The sequence below is a fragment of the Oncorhynchus masou genome, chromosome 30, assembly GCF_036934945.1.
Source record: "Oncorhynchus masou masou isolate Uvic2021 chromosome 30, UVic_Omas_1.1, whole genome shotgun sequence".
In the NCBI taxonomy this organism is placed as follows: domain Eukaryota; kingdom Metazoa; phylum Chordata; class Actinopteri; order Salmoniformes; family Salmonidae; genus Oncorhynchus; species Oncorhynchus masou.
The window spans coordinates 8,136,795-8,153,934 of record NC_088241.1 but is presented as its reverse complement, the minus strand read 5'-3'; the positions used below and the strand labels follow the sequence as shown (position 1 = coordinate 8,153,934).

At 43.6% G+C, this 17,140-nt stretch overlaps 1 protein-coding gene across 1 annotated transcript; it reads right to left on the bottom strand.

Moving 5' to 3' along the window:
• Window positions 1–1,346: 1,346 nt before the first annotated feature.
• Window positions 1,347–16,622, bottom strand: LOC135523064 (ETS domain-containing transcription factor ERF-like). Its single transcript, XM_064949790.1, has 5 exons — window positions 16,559–16,622; window positions 15,456–15,690; window positions 9,932–10,115; window positions 7,554–7,683; window positions 1,347–2,462 (listed from the first exon to the last, which is right to left on the bottom strand). The coding sequence occupies exons 1-5, from the start codon at window positions 16,620–16,622 to the stop codon at window positions 1,630–1,632; spliced, it is 1,446 nt and encodes a 481-aa protein (XP_064805862.1). The 3' UTR covers window positions 1,347–1,629.
• Window positions 16,623–17,140: the final 518 nt, after the last annotated feature.

Sequence of the window (17,140 nt, the reverse complement as noted above, 5' to 3'; positions counted from 1 at the left end):
TATAGAATTACATGACCTTTACAATAGGGCTTTCACACCTAATGTTACACCGCCACCTGTTACAAACCATACCATATGAATCTGTACAATGTGGGGTAGTTAGTATGCACTCTGTGCTTCAAAGTGAGCAACATGGAATGGAGAAGTTGGTTTGTGTCCCTAGTTGGTATTGAGATACTTTGTACCTCTTGTTTTAGTTTCTACAAGGGGACCCATTGCCTAAATGTAGCCATGGATAAAAAGCTTAGTCTCAAAAATAATCTACTTTTTTTTGGTATTTGAAAGAATGTGCTGAAACCAATTTTATTCCCATTTGAGAAATGACAGAACAGTTACACTGGGTGAATGCTAACTATAAAAATAACACTACCAGAATATTTAAACCCAAAGGGCATCTTGGAAAATGACCAAAGGGCACAATTAGCTGGGGTTGAGAAAATATGAGACAATTCCCCATATATGAGTCCTCCTCATAGAAAAAACACCTTTCCAGCGCAGATACTCTGACTGCTGTTAATTATTTAAAACTTTAATACACCTATACTTGTCAATTTCCCAACATTATTTAAATACGTAATTGAATCACACCAATACATCTAACTTTTATAATGTTGATAATAATTAAATGTAATGTACACCATAATAAAATATATACAATGAAATATTGATACAAATTCTAGATTTGTCCAGCTCTCTCTTCCTCTCTCTCTCTTCCTCTCTCTCTCTTTCTCTCCCTCTCACTGAAGAAAGTTAAGCAATTGAAATTGGCATTAAACAATAACAAACAAACAAGTATGGAGTTAGAAATGTGCATTACAATACCAGAGCATTACATTAGCAGAGCAAAATGACTAATTGTTTGGATTTGGGGGATGATCATTTTTCCCAACAAACTACTAACTGTAGCAGCCTCCTATAAAGACCACCAGCTGGCAATGTTTGACTATGTTTTGAACAGAAAAATACATACCGGTACCCAAGAAAAGGAATCCCCAAAAAACTAAAGTAATATCTCTGTCAGATATAATTTAATGTGGCCATTATTGCAATTCATCTTAAGTGTGTGTATTGTAGTGTTGTTTATTATTGTCCTAGTATTATATTTGAATGTAATTCATTATCCATTGAGTTATATTTATGCAGTTTGATGGACCCATTGCAGTAACACGGTAACATATGAATAGCACAGAACAACGTGCAATGCTGTTAAAGCTCAAAACATCACTGAAACCTTGAGACAATAAAATGTGTGGGAGAACATGATGAATAAGTAGTACACATATATCTGAAACATGGAACACTCTCAGTAATGTCGAAATCAGCAAGCTCACTATCTCAGCTATGTTGGACAAGTCACCAAGTAAAGAGAGAGAAGAAGGGTGGAGAGAGAGAAGAAGGGTGGAGAGAGAGAAGAAGGGTGGAGAGAGAGAAGAAGGGTGGAGAGAGAGAAGAAGGGTGGAGAGAGAGAAGAAGGGTGGAGAGAGAGAAGAAGGGGTGGAGAGAGAGAAGAAGAAAAAACAGAGAGACGGGGCAAGATGGCTCAAATAAAGGACAACATAACAGATGAAGGGAGCGAAAGAGAGAAGGAGAGAGAGGAGGGAACGAGAGAGAGTTATCTATTAGAATCTATTAGGTCTGGATCAATTTTAGAGTCTCTGTCTCCCTGTGCCGTTCAACCAGAGCCATGGAGGGAGAGAGGGATAGAGGGAGGGACGGAGGGGGAGGGGTGAGGGGCACCAGGCTCTTGAGGGGATGGGGGGACACAGGGGGAGGGAGGGAGGAGAGAGGTGGCAGTGCTCCCCCTTTCTTCCCCTCTACCAGGATCTGTGATCGAACGCTCAGCCTGGTCTCCTTGGTGATGCTGAAGTCAGGCTCGTTGTCTGAGCTGCAGTCACTCAGATCTGTGATCTCCAGGTCCGAGTCTGACTCTGGGTCCTGCTTCACCCCGCCTCGCCGCTCCAATGGGCTCTGTCGCCCCCCAGCACCACCACCAAGACCCATCCCTCCTAGACCCAGCCCTAACCCTAACCCTAGCCCCAACCCAAGCCCCATGCCTGGGGTATTGGTCTCCCTTCTCTCCCTCTCACCCACAGAGCCCCCGTTGCCAATGTCCGTCCGGCCCAGCGACAGAGCACCAGGGTAAGGAGGCAGGCAGAGTCTGGGCTGCCCACCTGCCGTGCCGTTAGTAACCCCGGTCTGGCCCGCTGCTCCTCTCTCCCCCCCTCCTGCCACCTCCCCCGGGGGGAGTAGGGAGGAGAAGGGGTGAGGCAGCTGGCCCAGGCTGGTCTGCAGCGGGTTGGGGTAGAAGTGGGAGGGGTAGAGGGAGCCTGGGGGCAGTTTGGGGCAGTTGTTGAGGGAGAAGGCCCCTGAGAGGTAGGGATTGAAGCCCCAGGGATAATCGAAGGGAGGGTTGCGGGGGTAAGGACCCAACAGGGACGGGGGCTTGGAGTAACAGGGAGCGGCTGGAAGAGAACAGAGACACAGAGGTTAGCTCTCTGAAGGGGTAAAGGTCTCCTGACATACCACATCCAAGCATGTTCACTAATTATGCTCTGCAATAATTAGCAATGCAAATCCACAGCTATGCGCTGGGGCAAAATGAGAGCGCTGTTGATTTGAATAAAACCCTGATCTTAGACTATATGCCTGCCAGACCTATTCACACATTCAACTGGTTCACAACAAATATTAACATGATGAGAGATATGCTCTCTGGCAAATTCAAATATCCTGTTAATAACAGAATAGTTATGCCACTGTAATAAAAGAATACTGTCCATGAAAAAAGGAAAATGGACTGTGGTAAGAGAAATCCAGTTATTTAGAAAATGTGTCTGTTTTGGCCGTGTGTAAAGTCCAGTTGTTTCGTGAGGTAATTAATAGAAAAACGCAACTCGCACACCATGGCTCGATCATACTTGAATATACAGTTGATGTCGGAAGTTTACATACACCTTAGCCAAATACATTTAAACTCTGTTTTTCACAATTCCTTACATTTAATCCTAGTAAAAAATCCCTGTTTTAGGTCAGTTAGGATCCCCACTTTATTTTAAGAATGTGAAAGGTCAGAATATTAGTAGAGAGAATAATATATTTCAGCTTTTATTTCTTTCATCACATTCCCAATGGGTCAGACGTTTACATACACTCAATTAGTATTTGGTAGCATTGCCTTTAAATTGTTTAACTTGGGTCAATCGTTTCAGGTAGCCTTCCACAAGCTCCCCACAATAAGTTGGGTGAATTTTGGCCCATTCCTCCTGACAGAGCTGGTGTAACTGAGTCAGGTTTGTAGGCCTTCTTGCTCGCACACGCTTTTTCAGTTCTGCCCACAAATTTTCTATAGAACTGAGGTCAGGGCTTTGTGATGGCCACTCCAATACCTTGACGTCCTTAAGCCATTTTGCCACAACTTTGGAAGTATGCTTGGGGTCATTGTCCATGAAGACCCATTTGCAACCAAGCTTTATCTTCCTGACTGATGTCTTGATGTTGCTTCAATATATCCACATAATTTTCCTCCCTCATAATGTCATCTATTTTGTGAAGTGCACCAGTCCCTCCTGCAGCAAAACACTCCCACAACATGATACTGCCACCCCCGTTGGGTTGGTGTTCTTCGGATTGCAAGCCTCCCCCTTTTTCCTCCAAACATAACAATGGTCATTATGGCCAAATTCTTGTTTCATTAGACCAGAGGACATTTCTCCAAAAAGTACCATCTTTGTCCCCATGTGCAGATGCAAACCGTAGTCTGGCTTTTTTTATGGTGGTTTTGGAGCAGTGGCTTCTTCCTTACTGAGTTGCCTTTCAGGTTATGTCAATATAGGACTCGTTTTACTGTGGATATAGATACCTTTGTACCTGTTTCCTCCAGCATCTTCACAGGGTCCTTTGCTGTTATTCTGTGATTGATTTCCACTTTTCGCACCAAAGTACGTTCATCTCTAGGAGACAGAACGCGTCTCCTTCCTGAGCGGTATGACGGCTGCGTGGTCCCATGGTGTTTATACTTGCGTACTATTGTTTGTACAGATGAATGTGGTACCTTCAGGCATTTGGAAATTGCTCCCAAGGATGAACCGGACTTGTGGATGTCTACAAAAAAAATTCTGAGGTCTTGGCTGATTTATTTTGATTTTCCCATGATGTCAAGCAAAAAGACAGTCAACTTCGTGTTTGTAAACTTCTGACCCACTGGAATTGTGATACAGTGAATTATAAGTGAAATAATCTGTCTGTAAACAATTGTTGGAAAAGCTACTTGTGTCATACACAAAGTAGATATCCTAACCAACTTGCCAAAACTATAGTTTGTTCACAAGACATTTGTGGAATGGATGAAAAACACGTTTTAATGACTCCAACCTAAGTGTATGTAAACTTCAAACTTCAATTGTATCACTTAAAACCAATGTGGGACTTTTTTCTTCTTCTATTAGACAAAAGCAGAAACCTGATTAACATAACAGCTGATTAAATGTGTATGTGTATTACATCAGCTTCCCTATATGCATAATTTAATAACAACTGAAACAAAGGAGGTACATCTGAGGTGATACTGGAATTCAATTTGTTTTTTAGCGCAAACAAAAGAACTCTCTATGACCCTGACTGTACTTCCTTCCAACAACAAACAGCAAACTCAAAGATTTACCCCATATCTCTCTCTCTTCCTCTCTCCCTCTCCCCCTCTCCATCTCTCTCTCCCCCTCCTTCTCTCTCTCTCCCTCTCTCTTGCCCCCCCCCCCCTCGCTCTCTGTTATTTGCTATGCAGGGCTAATTTGACAGTGCTTGAGTCTCTGTGTGCTGGGCCAGAAGTAGCTGGCAGACACATGAATATTGAATCAGTCAGGCAGGCCTCACTTGCTTATGAAAACACAGTAATGGGCGCCCACAGGCCACAAACTGAAGCCTGCACCCTCAATTAGGGCCTTCCTGCCTAGGAAGGGATTAGGACAGGAGGGACACATGGGAGGGAGAGGAGGGTAAGGAGTGAAGGAGGGGGGAATAGGACCTGAGGACAAACGGAACAGGGGGGCCAGGTTGTGATGTGAAGGGGAGTGTATTCACAGTGAACACACACTAACTCACACACATATACACTGTACAGTGAGGCAACACATTCTGATGCAGCAGCAGGGCTGAAGAGCACACATGGAGTATCCAGACAGACAAAGGCATCTGTTCACACACACGCACAAACACACACACATACGCCCGCACGCTCACCCACACACAAATGCACACACAAAAAACACACACATACATGCACACATTCACGCACGCAAGCACACAAATAAAACACACACATACAAACTGAGGGATTATATAAAGGGAACACTGACATTAATTCCAAAAACCTTAATTGAGTATCTGCCTCATATCACTGTAATAATACGATAGTATATACTGTAGATCACTCCCGTCTAACCCTTCCTGTCACCTGAAGGAGAATATGAATTGGAGGCAGTAAAGGGACAGATCTGCTACTGCAGTGAACATGGATTCGATCTTGTTTTCTCTCTCTCCTTATGCTCTCCTCATTTCCTCTATCATTCTCAATCTCCACTTTCCACCTTCCTTCCTTCCCTCTCTCCTCTGTTCTTTACCTTCCCTCTCTCCTCTGTTCTTTACCTTCCCTCTCTCATCTGTTCTTTACCTTCTCCCTCCTCTGTTCTTTACCTTCCCTCTCTCCTCTGTTCTTTACCTTCCCTCTCTCATCTGTTCTTTACCTTCTCTCTCCTCTGTTCTTTACCTTCCCTCTCTCCTCTGTTCTTTAAGTTCCCTCTCTCATCTGTTCTTTACCTTCTCCCTCCTCTGTTCTTTACCTTCCCTCTCTCCTCTGTTCTTTACCTTCCCTCTCTCATCTGTTCTTTACCTTCTCTCTCCTCTGTTCTTTACCTTCCCTCTCTCCTCTGTTCTTTACGTTCCCTCTCTCATCTGTTCTTTACCTTCTCCCTCCTCTGTTCTTTACCTTCCCTCTCTCCTCTGTTCTTTACCTTCCCTCTCTCATCTGTTCTTTACCTTCTCTCTCCTCTGTTCTTTACCTTCCCTCTCTCCTCTGTTCTTTACCTTCCCTCTCTCCTCTGTTCTTTACCTTCCCTCTCTCCTCTGTTCTTTACCTTCCCTCTCTCATCTGTTCTTTACCTTCCCTCTCTCCTCTGTTCTTTACCTTCCCTCTCTCATCTGTTCTTTACCTTCCCTCTCTCCTCTGTTCTTTACCTTCCCTCTCTCCTCTGTTCTTTACCTTCCCTCTCTCATCTGTTCTTTACCGTCCCTCTCTCATCTGTTCTTTACCTTCTCTCTCCTCTGTTCTTTACCTTCCCTCTCTCCTCTGTTCTTTACCTTCCCTCTCTCTGTTCTTTACCTTCCCTCTCTCCTCTGTTCTTTACCTTCCCTCTCTCCTCTGTTCTTTACCTTCCCTCTCTCATCTGTTCTTTACCTTCCCTCTCTCCTCTGTTCTTTACCTTCTCTCTCCTCTGTTCTTTACCTTCCCTCTCTCCTCTGTTCTTTACCTTCCCTCTCTCATCTGTTCTTTACCTTCCCTCTCTCCTCTGTTCTTTACCTTCCCTCTCTCATCTGTTCTTTACCTTCCCTCTCTCCTCTGTTCTTTACCTTCCCTCTCTCCTCTGTTCTTTACCTTCCCTCTCTCATCTGTTCTTTACCGTCCCTCTCTCATCTGTTCTTTACCTTCTCTCTCCTCTGTTCTTTACCTTCCCTCTCTCCTCTGTTCTTTACCTTCCCTCTCTCCTCTGTTCTTTACCTTCCCTCTCTCCTCTGTTCTTTACCTTCCCTCTCTCCTCTGTTCTTTACCGCCCCTCTCTCATCTGTTCTTTACCTTCTCTCTCCTCTGTTCTTTACCTTCCCTCTCTCCTCTGTTCTTTACCTTCCCTCTCTCCTCTGTTCTTTACCTTCCCTCTCTCCTCTGTTCTTTACCTTCCCTCTCTCATCTGTTCTTTACCTTCCCTCTCTCCTCTGTTCTTTACCTTCCCTCTCTCCTCTGTTCTTTACCTTCCCTCTCTCCTCTGTTCTTTACCGCCCCTCTCTCATCTGTTCTTTACATTCTCTCTCCTCTGTTCTTTACCTTCCCTCTCTCCTCTGTTCTTTACCTTCCCTCTCTCCTCTGTTCTTTACCTTCCCTCTCTCATCTGTTCTTTACCTTCCCTCTCTCCTCTGTTCTTTACCTTCTCTCTCCTCTGTTCTTTACCTTCCCTCTCTCCTCTGTTCTTTACCTTCCCTCTCTCCTCTGTTCTTTACCTTCTCTCTCCTCTGTTCTTTACCTTCCCTCTCTCATCTGTTCTTTACCTTCCCTCTCTCATCTGTTCTTTACCTTCCCTCTCTCCTCTGTTCTTTACCTTCCCTCTCTCCTCTGTTCTTTACCTTCCCTCTCTCCTCTGTTCTTTACCTTCCCTCTCTCCTCTGTTCTTTACCTTCCCTCTCTCCTCTGTTCTTTACCTTCCCACTTTTCTCAATCATCTTCTACCTTATTTTTTACCGCTGTCACCCCTCTCCCTCTCGCCTCTTATCTCTCCTCTCCTCTCTCTCACCTGAGCTGAGGAAGGGGAATGTGTCCAGTCTCAGTTTGTCTCCCTCTGGTCCCGGGGCTGTGGCCACTCGATCAAACAGGGAGGTTCCTCTCCCTGACTCTGGCAAACGAGGGAACAGTGACTGCAGGGCCTGGGAGAAAGTGTGAGAGACAGACAGAAAGAAAACATTAGAATCTGCTCATGTCAGTTAAGCAATTAATAGCAATTAATTTCATCAGCAAATAAAAACTAGACTTGTCTATAGGATCCTCAACCTCCTCTTTAAATCAGCATGTATTTAGGTTAAGTCATTTGATTGAGATGGCACCCTGTAGTGTGTGGTGCAATCACACCAACAGTCACAGCAAGGACAAGATAAAAGGAAGTGCCAGGGGACTGAGAGGGAGAGGAGAAGGGAGAACAGAGGAGAAGATGAGGAGAGGAGGTAGGAGGACACAGAGGCTCAAAGACTCAAAGCCAGGAGAAGTACAGAGTCAAATGGAGGCCTACGATTAAGTGGGCACAAAGGATAAACGACGAGAGATAGAGGGATTGGGTGCCCTTCGAGGAGGGAAGAGTGTGAGGGGACAAAGGAGGGAAAGGATTGATGGAAGGGAGAGAGAGACTAAACAACATAATAGCTGTGGGGTAAGAGAGGGAGAGAGAGAGAGAGAGAGAGAGAGAGGGGGAGAGAGAGAGTGTGTGTGTGTGTGTGTGTGTGTGTGTGTGTGTGTGTGTGTGTGTGTGTGTGTGTGTGTGTGTGTGTGTGTGTGTGTGTGTGTGTGTGTGTGTGTGTGTGTGTGTGTGTGTGTGTGGAGGTGCTTTAAAACAGGAAAGAGAAAAGAGGCCAAACAAACGAAACAGTTAAGTCACACAGAGTCGAGGGAGACAGAGAGAGAGAGGGAGGATTTCTCTTTTTTTAGAAGAGCCGGGATCAATAATTTCTGTCACCCCTCAGCTCCAAGTTTGAAAAGCGAGACTGTACTTCCAAGCTGCATGATCTGGATTGCTTAACCAAACCTGCATTAATGACCGAACATTGATCTGATCTGAGGTATCTACTTGTCTTTTATTTCTTTCATTTTCAATCGATGACAGAGGGATAGGCCATCCGAGACGGGAATGTGAGAAGGGTGGATAACGTCTTCTTTTGTTTTAAGGACAAGTTAAAACCATCTCTCCAGTTTCTCCTTCACTCTCTTTTTGACTCTCCTTTTCTGTTTCTATCTTTCAGAACAATCAGACTCTTCTAGTCATTTAAAGTTAACTCTATTTCCTTTCAAATACATGTATTTATTTTATTTTACCTTTATTTAACTAGGCAAGTCAGTTAAGAACAAATTCTTATTTTCAATGACGGCCTAGGAACAGTAGGTTAACTGCCTGTTCAGGGGCAGAATAACAGATTTGTACCTTGTCAGCTCGGGGGTTTGAACTTGCAACCTTCCGGTTACTAGTCCAACGCTCTAACCACTAGGCTACCCTATTTGCACTAGTACCGCAATGTCCGTTTTTTGTATTTGTAAAAAATCTGTTAAAAAATAATTGTCAGAGCAATTTCTATATTCAAGCAAATGAGAAAGTATGAATCAGTTGGTGTTTCATTTGCATATATCATCACCTAAATGGATCCATCAGAAATATGCACCCTGAGCACAGACCATTACTTCAATACGTGTATCTATTGTTTCATTACAAACTGTAACAGGACAGTTTTATTCATACATCCCCTCTGGTGGTCCAAGAACATTTATCTCTGTAAAAATGTCAAGCTGTCTCTGGGCAAATCATAAGTGAAGAACATTTTATCATGATCAGGACTGCTGCTATTAGAAACAGTGAATAAAAGATGGATGATAAGACAGGCGGAATACAATTGATCCTCCCGTAACTGAAGAATGAATACACAGCAGGTGTCTGTACAGTACAATCTGCAGTTCCCTGAGACGAAATGGATTTTAGCTCGACCCGCTGAATCAAATCAACATTAATAAACAATCAAGTATGGAGTTGTGGCAACCATATTTCCATCTCTCCCTCTCATTTTCCTCCCTTTATTTCTCTCTTCTTTTCCCCAATGTTTTTTCATTGATGGTTCTCAGGTACTCAGAATCTGCTGGTCTTCTATCCAACTTGTCCTTTAATGTTGGTGAATTCAAACATGTACTGTTCAAATGACAGCTCCCTTTAGACAATGTGATGGCTTGTGATAACAGCGGAGAATAACTTGGAGTAGCTGTCTATTCTGGAAGACCTGTCATTCCTGTCCTTACAATCCTAGTAATCCTCTCTTTCTCTTTTCCCTTCATACCCTCCTCCATCCATTACCCTTTCTCTCCGTCCCTCCCTCTGTCCTAAACTCCATTCGTTCCTCCCTCCCTCCCTCCCTCACTCCGTACCTCGGGTGTGAGAGGGCTACAGTCGGGCGCGGTGGATCCCCCATTGAAGTGGTTCTGGAGCAGGAAGGGGGAGCTGGCCATGTCCAGCAGAGGATAGTTCACCAGCACCACCTTACTGAAGTTAAACTTGTAGGTGAAACGCTTCCCTTTGGTTTTGTGCAAAATACGCTTATTATAGTAGTACCTGGGTGGGGGAGGATGGAGAGAAAGGTGAACAGGAAGAGATTAGGAAAGAGGGAATGGAGAAAGGAGAGAAAAAAATAGGGAGAGTTAGAAACAAATATCCATGTTTTCATCGATGGTTCACCGCAGGGCTCTCCAACCTGCTTCCTGGAGAGCTACCATCCTGTAGGTTTTCCCTCCAACCTGCTTCCTGGAGAGCTACCATCCTGTAGGTTTTCCCTCCAACCTGCTTCCTGGAGAGCTACCATCCTGTAGGTTTTCCCTCCAACCTGCTTCCTGGAGAGCTACCATCCTATAGGTTTTCCCTCCAACCTGCTTCCTGGAGAGCTACCATCCTGTAGGTTTTCCCTCCAACCTGCTTCCTGGAGAGCTACCATTCTGTAGGTTTTCCCTCCAACCTGCTTCCTGGAGAGCTACCATCCTATAGGTTTTCCCTCCAACCTGCATCTAGCACACCCAATTTTAATAATAAGCTGGTTGGTAAAATCAATCAGGTTAGTTACACCTCGGGTTGGAGCAAAAACCTACAGGAGGGTAGCACTCCAGGAAGGGTTGGAGAGCCCTGGTCAACAGTAATGTGTTCCCTTAACAGCAGGAGGAACAACACTGGTCCTCCAGGGCTGAACTCCTGCTGGGTTTGTTTCTCCCTGGCATCTCACTGATCAATTCATGTTTTGATTTGATAAAGTCTCCACACACCTCGTTAGGCAGGACTAATTAGGTCCCTGAGTAAAACCAAAAACAAGCACATAAACAACATCCCTCCAGAGCCTGATCTGACCTGCTGTGCACCGTTGACATACAGCAATTATTATGTAAATATTAAATATATTTGGGAAGGGCCCGTAAGTAAGTATTTCACTGTTTATCCACACCTGTTGTTTACGAAGCATGTGATGAATACATTTGATTTATTACATGTACAGTATATGTACAGAAATATTATTCATTACATGTACAGTATATGTACAGAAATATTATTCATTACATGTACAGTATATGTACAGAAATATGCATAATAGATATACATCAACTCTTGCTGTCAGTGCTTCTGGCATCATTCACAACTGAAGTGCCTCTTTGAGGGCGGGACTACAATGTGAGTGGTGCCTCTTTGGAAACAACCTCAGGTGCCAATCACTCCAACTCTACAGTGCTTGTTTCCTGTGCCACCCACTGAGGTATCACGGGCTACAGTACCTGTCAGAATCCCACACTGTCAGATACTACATACTGCCATATGGTTCAGATGAGAGGGTTGGTACAGAGGTGAGGCGGGGTGGGGGGCTGTTCTCAAAACGGAATAAAGAGAAAACATATTATATTCAGCTGGTGACTGTCCTGATACATTCTTAGACTTTACTTTACTATTTTAAGCATGTAAGTCGTTTAAAATAGGCCTGTGACAAAGTTTATATCCTGTATAGCTACACTGTAGATGTAAGGTAACAACTTCACAGGCATACATACCTGTATACAGAGCATTCGGAAAGTATTCAGACACCTTCACTTTTTCCATATTTTGTTACGTTACGGCCTTATTCTAAAATGGATAACATTTGTTTTGTTCCTCATCAATCTACACACAATACCCCATAATGACAAAGCAAAAATGTTTTTGTTTTTTTTGAAAATCTATAAAAATTCTCAAACTGAAATATCACATTTGCATAAGTATTCAGACCCCTTACTCAGTACTTGGTTGAAGCACCTTTGGCAGCGATTACAGCCTTGAGTCATCTCGGGTATGATAATACAAGCTTGGCACACCTCTATTTCTCTGAAGATCCTCTCAAGCTCTGTTAGTTTGGATGGGGAGTGTCAATGCACAGCTATTTTCAGGTCTCTCCAGAGATATTCGATCGGGTTCAAGTCCGGGCTCTGGCTGGGCCACTCAAGGGCATTCAGAGACTTATCACAAAGCCAGTCCTGCATTGTCTTGACTGTGTGCTTAGGGTCGTTGTCCTGTTGGAAGGTGAACCTTCACCCCAGTCTGAGGTCCTGAGCACTCTGGAGCAGGTTTTCATCAAGGACCTCTCTGTACTTTGCTCCATTCATCTTTCCTTCGATCTTGACTATTTCTCTAGTTCCTGCCTCTGAAAACATCCCCACAGCATGATGCTGCCACCACCATGCTTCACCATAGGGATGGTGCCAGGTTTTCTCCAAACGTGATGCTTGGCATTCAGGCCAAAGAGTTCCATCTTGGTTTCATCAGACGAGAGAATCTTATTTCTCATGGACTGAGAGTCCTTGGGAGCCTTTTGACAAACTTCAAGTAGGCTGTCATGTGGCTTTTAATGAGGAGTAAAAGGCACATGATTGTGGAGTGCTGCAGAGATGGTTGTCCTTCTGGAAGATTCTCCCATCTCCACAGAGGAACTCTGGAACTCTGTCAGAATGACCATTGGGTTCTTGGTTACCTTCCCGACCAAGGCCCTTCTCCCTTGATTGCTCAGTTTGGCTGGGCGGACAACTCTAGGAAGAGTCTTGGTGGATCCAAACTTCTTCCATTTAAGAATGATGGAGGCCACTTTGTTCTTGGGGACCTTCAATGCTGCAAAAATGTTTTGGTACCCTTCCCCGGGATCTGTGCCACGACACAATCATGTCTTGGAACTTTAGGAACAATTCCTTTGGACTTATGGTTTGGTTTTTGTTCTGACGACTATGGGACCTTATATAGACAGGCGTGTGCCTTTCCAAATCATGTCCAAACAATTTAACTCCAATCATGTTGTAGAAACATCTCAAGGATGATCAATGGAAACAGGATGCACCTGAGCTCAATTTCCTGTCTCATAGCAAAGGGTCTGAGTACTTTCAGTGGGGCAAAAAAGTATTTAGTCAGCCACCAATTGTGCAAGTTCTCCCACTTAAAAATATGAGAGAGGCCTGTAATTTTCATCATAGGTACACTTCAACTATGACAGACAAAATGAGGGGGAAAAATCCAGAAAATCACATTGTTGGATTTTTAATGAATTTATTTGCAAATTATGGTGGAAAATAAGTATTTGGTCACCTACAAACAAGCTCTCACAGACCTGTAATTTCTTCTTTCAGAGGCTCCTCTGTCCTCCATTCGTTACCTATATTAATGGCAACTGTTTGAACTTGTTATCAGTATAAAAGACACCTGTCCACAACCTCAAACAGTCACACTCCAAACTCCACTATGGCCAAGACCAAAGAGCTGTCAAAGGACAACAGAAACAAAATTGTAGACCTGCACCAGGCTGAGAAGACTGAATCTGCAATAGGTGAGCAGCTTGGTTTGAAGAAATCAACTGTGGGAGACATTATTAGGAAATGGAAGACATACAAGACCACTGATAATCTGCCTCGATCTGGGGCTCCAAGCAAGATCTCACCCCGTGGGGTCAAAATGATCACAAGAACGGTGAGCAAAAATCCCAGAACCACAAGGGGGGACCTAGTGAATGACCTGCAGAGAGCTGGGACCAAAGTAACAAAGCCTACCATCAGTAACACACTACACCGCCAGAGACTCAAATCCTGCAGTGCCAGACGAGTCCCCCTGCTTAAGCCAGTACATGTCCAGGCCCATCTGAAGTTTGCTAGAGAGCATTTGGATGATCCAGAAGAAGATTGGGAGAATGTCATATGGTCAGATGAAACCAAAGTAGAACTTTTTGGTAAAAACTCAACTCGTCGTGTTTGGAGGACAAAGAATGCTGAGTTGCATCCAAAGTACACCATACCTACTGTGAAGCATGGGAGTGGAAACATCATTCTTTGGGGCTGTTTTTCTGCAAAGGGACCAGGACGACTGATACGTGTAAAGGAAAGAATGAATGGGGCCATGTATCGTGAGATTTTGAGTGAAAACCTCCTTCCATCAGCAAGGGCATTGAAGATGAAACATGGCTGGGTCTTTCAGCATGACAATGATCCCAAACACACCGCCCGGGCAATGAAGGAGTGGCTTCGTAAGAAGCATTTCAAGGTCCTGGAGTGGCCTAGCCAGTCTCCAGATCTCAACCCCATAGAAAATCTTTGGAGGGAGTTGAAAGTCTGTGTTGCCCAGCAACAGCCCCAAAACATCACTGCTCTAGAGGAGATCTGCATGGAGGAATGGGACAAAAATACCAGCAACAGTGTGTGAAAACTTTCTGAAGACTTACAGAAAACGTTTGACCTGGGTCATTGCCAACAAAGGGTATATAACAAAGTATTGAGATAAACTTTTGTTATTGACCAAATACTTATTTTCCACCATAATTTGCAAATAAAGTCATTAAAAATCCTACAATTTGATTTTCTGTATTTTGTTTTTCTCATTTTGACTGTCATAGTTGAAGTGTACCTATGATGAAAATTACAGGCCTCTCTCATCTTTTTAAGTGGGAGATCTTGCACAATTGGTGGCTGACTAAATACTTTTTTGCCCCACTGTATGTAAAAAAGGTATTTTTGTTTTTTATACGTTAGCAACAATTTCAAAAAAACTGTTTTCGCTTTGTCATTATAATGGGGTATTGTGTGTAGATTGATGAGATACATTTTAAAAATCCATTTTAGTATAATGTGGAAAAAGTGAAGGGGTCTGAATACTTTCCAAATACAATGTATATCAGTATGTATCCACCACAAACGGTTGGGGCCCTCGCAATAATTTGTACACTTTTGCTTTGCGTAGCAATTGTGCCATGGCCCTTAATTGAGCAATTAAGCTAGGCTAATCAAGAAGGCTAATTATGGCCCCAGCCAATTCATAACAATTAGACCCCTACGACAGCCCCCATTAACGAGAGGGCAGGGGAAACCAGGGAGGGTGGTAACAGGGTGTGTGTGTGTGTGTGTGTGTGTGTGTGTGTGTGTGTGTGTGTGTGTGTGTGTGTGTGTGTGTGTGTGTGTGTGTGTGTGTATTTTCATTTGCATAAGCAAACAACGAGTAGCGGTGGGGTGCGGGGTAAATTCAATAGAATGATGTATAGCAGAATAGGTAGCAGGGCTATTGCTTAAATCACATAGCAATGCGTAGAGTTTTGAGCCGAGTATTTCTGAGAAGGCAGAAGGATTTATTCTCAATAGGTCTAAATCCAAGCTATTTTATATGGGGGATTAATTGCAAAATTCTTATTGAATTTTTTATATGAAGGTTTAAGAGTGAACTTTTCCAATTGGACAATGGAAAATAAGGTGACATCGAAGATAGACATTTTCTAAGGAAAAAACATAATATTTTTCTTTCCATTTTTACTGACATGGAGGGAGGTGAAAGGGACACGTAGGACTTAAATCCACAAAAAATAATTATTGCTACTTTTTCTGAAAAATATCAGAAAAAGTTCACACACACACACACAGTTCCTACCTTAGCGCCCTGCTCAGCTTATCGTAGTTCATGTGGGGTTTGCATTTCCGGAGGCCCCACAGTTTGGCCACCTCGTCAGGGTCCTTGATGACAAACTCTCCATATTCCCCCTGCCAGGAAATCACACTCTGGTACTCCTCCTTCTGCAGCAGCTCCAGGATGAAGTGCCAAAGCTGAATCTGTCGCGAGCCGGGGCTCGACTCAGGCTTGTAGGCCCAGTCTGGGAAGGCAATGCCTGAGGAGGAGGAGCAGGAGAGTGGGAGGATGAGATTGAGGCCCATGGGTTTGTGAATGGTGAGTGCTGGCCAAAGGGGCTAGCTGTCCGGATGACTGATGGAGTGATGCAGTTAAGGGATGATGTGTTTAATATCATAGAGCATGCTTACAGCAATGTTGCTCTGTGGTACTACTAATGGCCTCTAGCTTGGACCCGCTAGCTGGTCAGTTAGATTTCTACTCTCTTTCAGAGTTGATGGATGCAACTTACATTTTGATAATACTTGAATTCTAACTGCCTGCTGCCGTACACTTTTAATATAATTAAATAGCTCATCAATTGAACAAGAATTCTGGCTAATTGCCTTGCAGAATAAGTAAAGAAAAATGAATCCTCACAAATTACAAACGTTATTTGTTCACTGATGTGTGTGGTAAGTTTTTGGTTATTCATAAATAACAAATGATCTTTATAATGCAGACTTGTTGGAGTATACATATTGACCATTAGAAAACACTAGCTATCAGGGCCTGGTGTACTAAGCAGTAACACAGGGAAAAATAATGCAAGGGAATACAGGTAAACCTACTACAAATAGGTACATAAAGGTTAAGAGGTAGGAATAATGCATTTGGTTGAAGTATAAATAAAGACAGTTGGTAAATTAGCATCAAGGTCTTTTGTTGTCTATTTTATTCCTGCTAATAATAACAGCTAACACAAAACATTGCACAGGTACAGCACATTGTACATCTCCCCTTAGTGTATAACTAGTATCTGCCAAAAGTGAATCAAATGTTCCTCCACAACCCTAATAAAATCCCCAACTCCCCAAACCACGTACCCCGGCTTCCGCAAAAAAGTGCCCCCATCCTGCTTGCCTCACCTGGAGTCCAGAGGGCAGGGACAGGGGGGGTGAGCAACAGATCACTGACACAGTTACAGTCCATGCCTCCACTACACCTGAGAGATGGGGAGACAGAGGAAGAGAAGGGGAGAGAGGGAAAAATTCTAATTGAATTCAAATGACTTTTATTTCCTGTGAGAAAAGAAAGGTGGGAGAGAGGAATGAGTTAACCAAGTCCGAGGTGAGAGATGACCTGCAGGGCAAAGGGCAGGGGATGTAGTTACACCGTGGTTTTGAGTCCCTTATATCAACATTACATACAGTATATATCAAGAGCTTTTGTAGATCATGTGTTGATGGCGCGATCGAGCAGGGTCAGAGAGCAGTAACTGATGCAATGTGGTGCACATCCCTACAGTATGTTTAAAGAATATGAGAAATTAATCTCTTTAAACGTGAAGAAGGCACAGGATAATGAGGTGATAGATAGAAGCTGTTTTGATCAAAAAGTGGGAGTAGGGAGTAGTGATTCATTCCAAAATGGTTAGTGGTTTAGTGGTTATAACGGCAACATTGACAAAGATGTAACATGAAAGACTGATGTATTCAATTTACAATCAT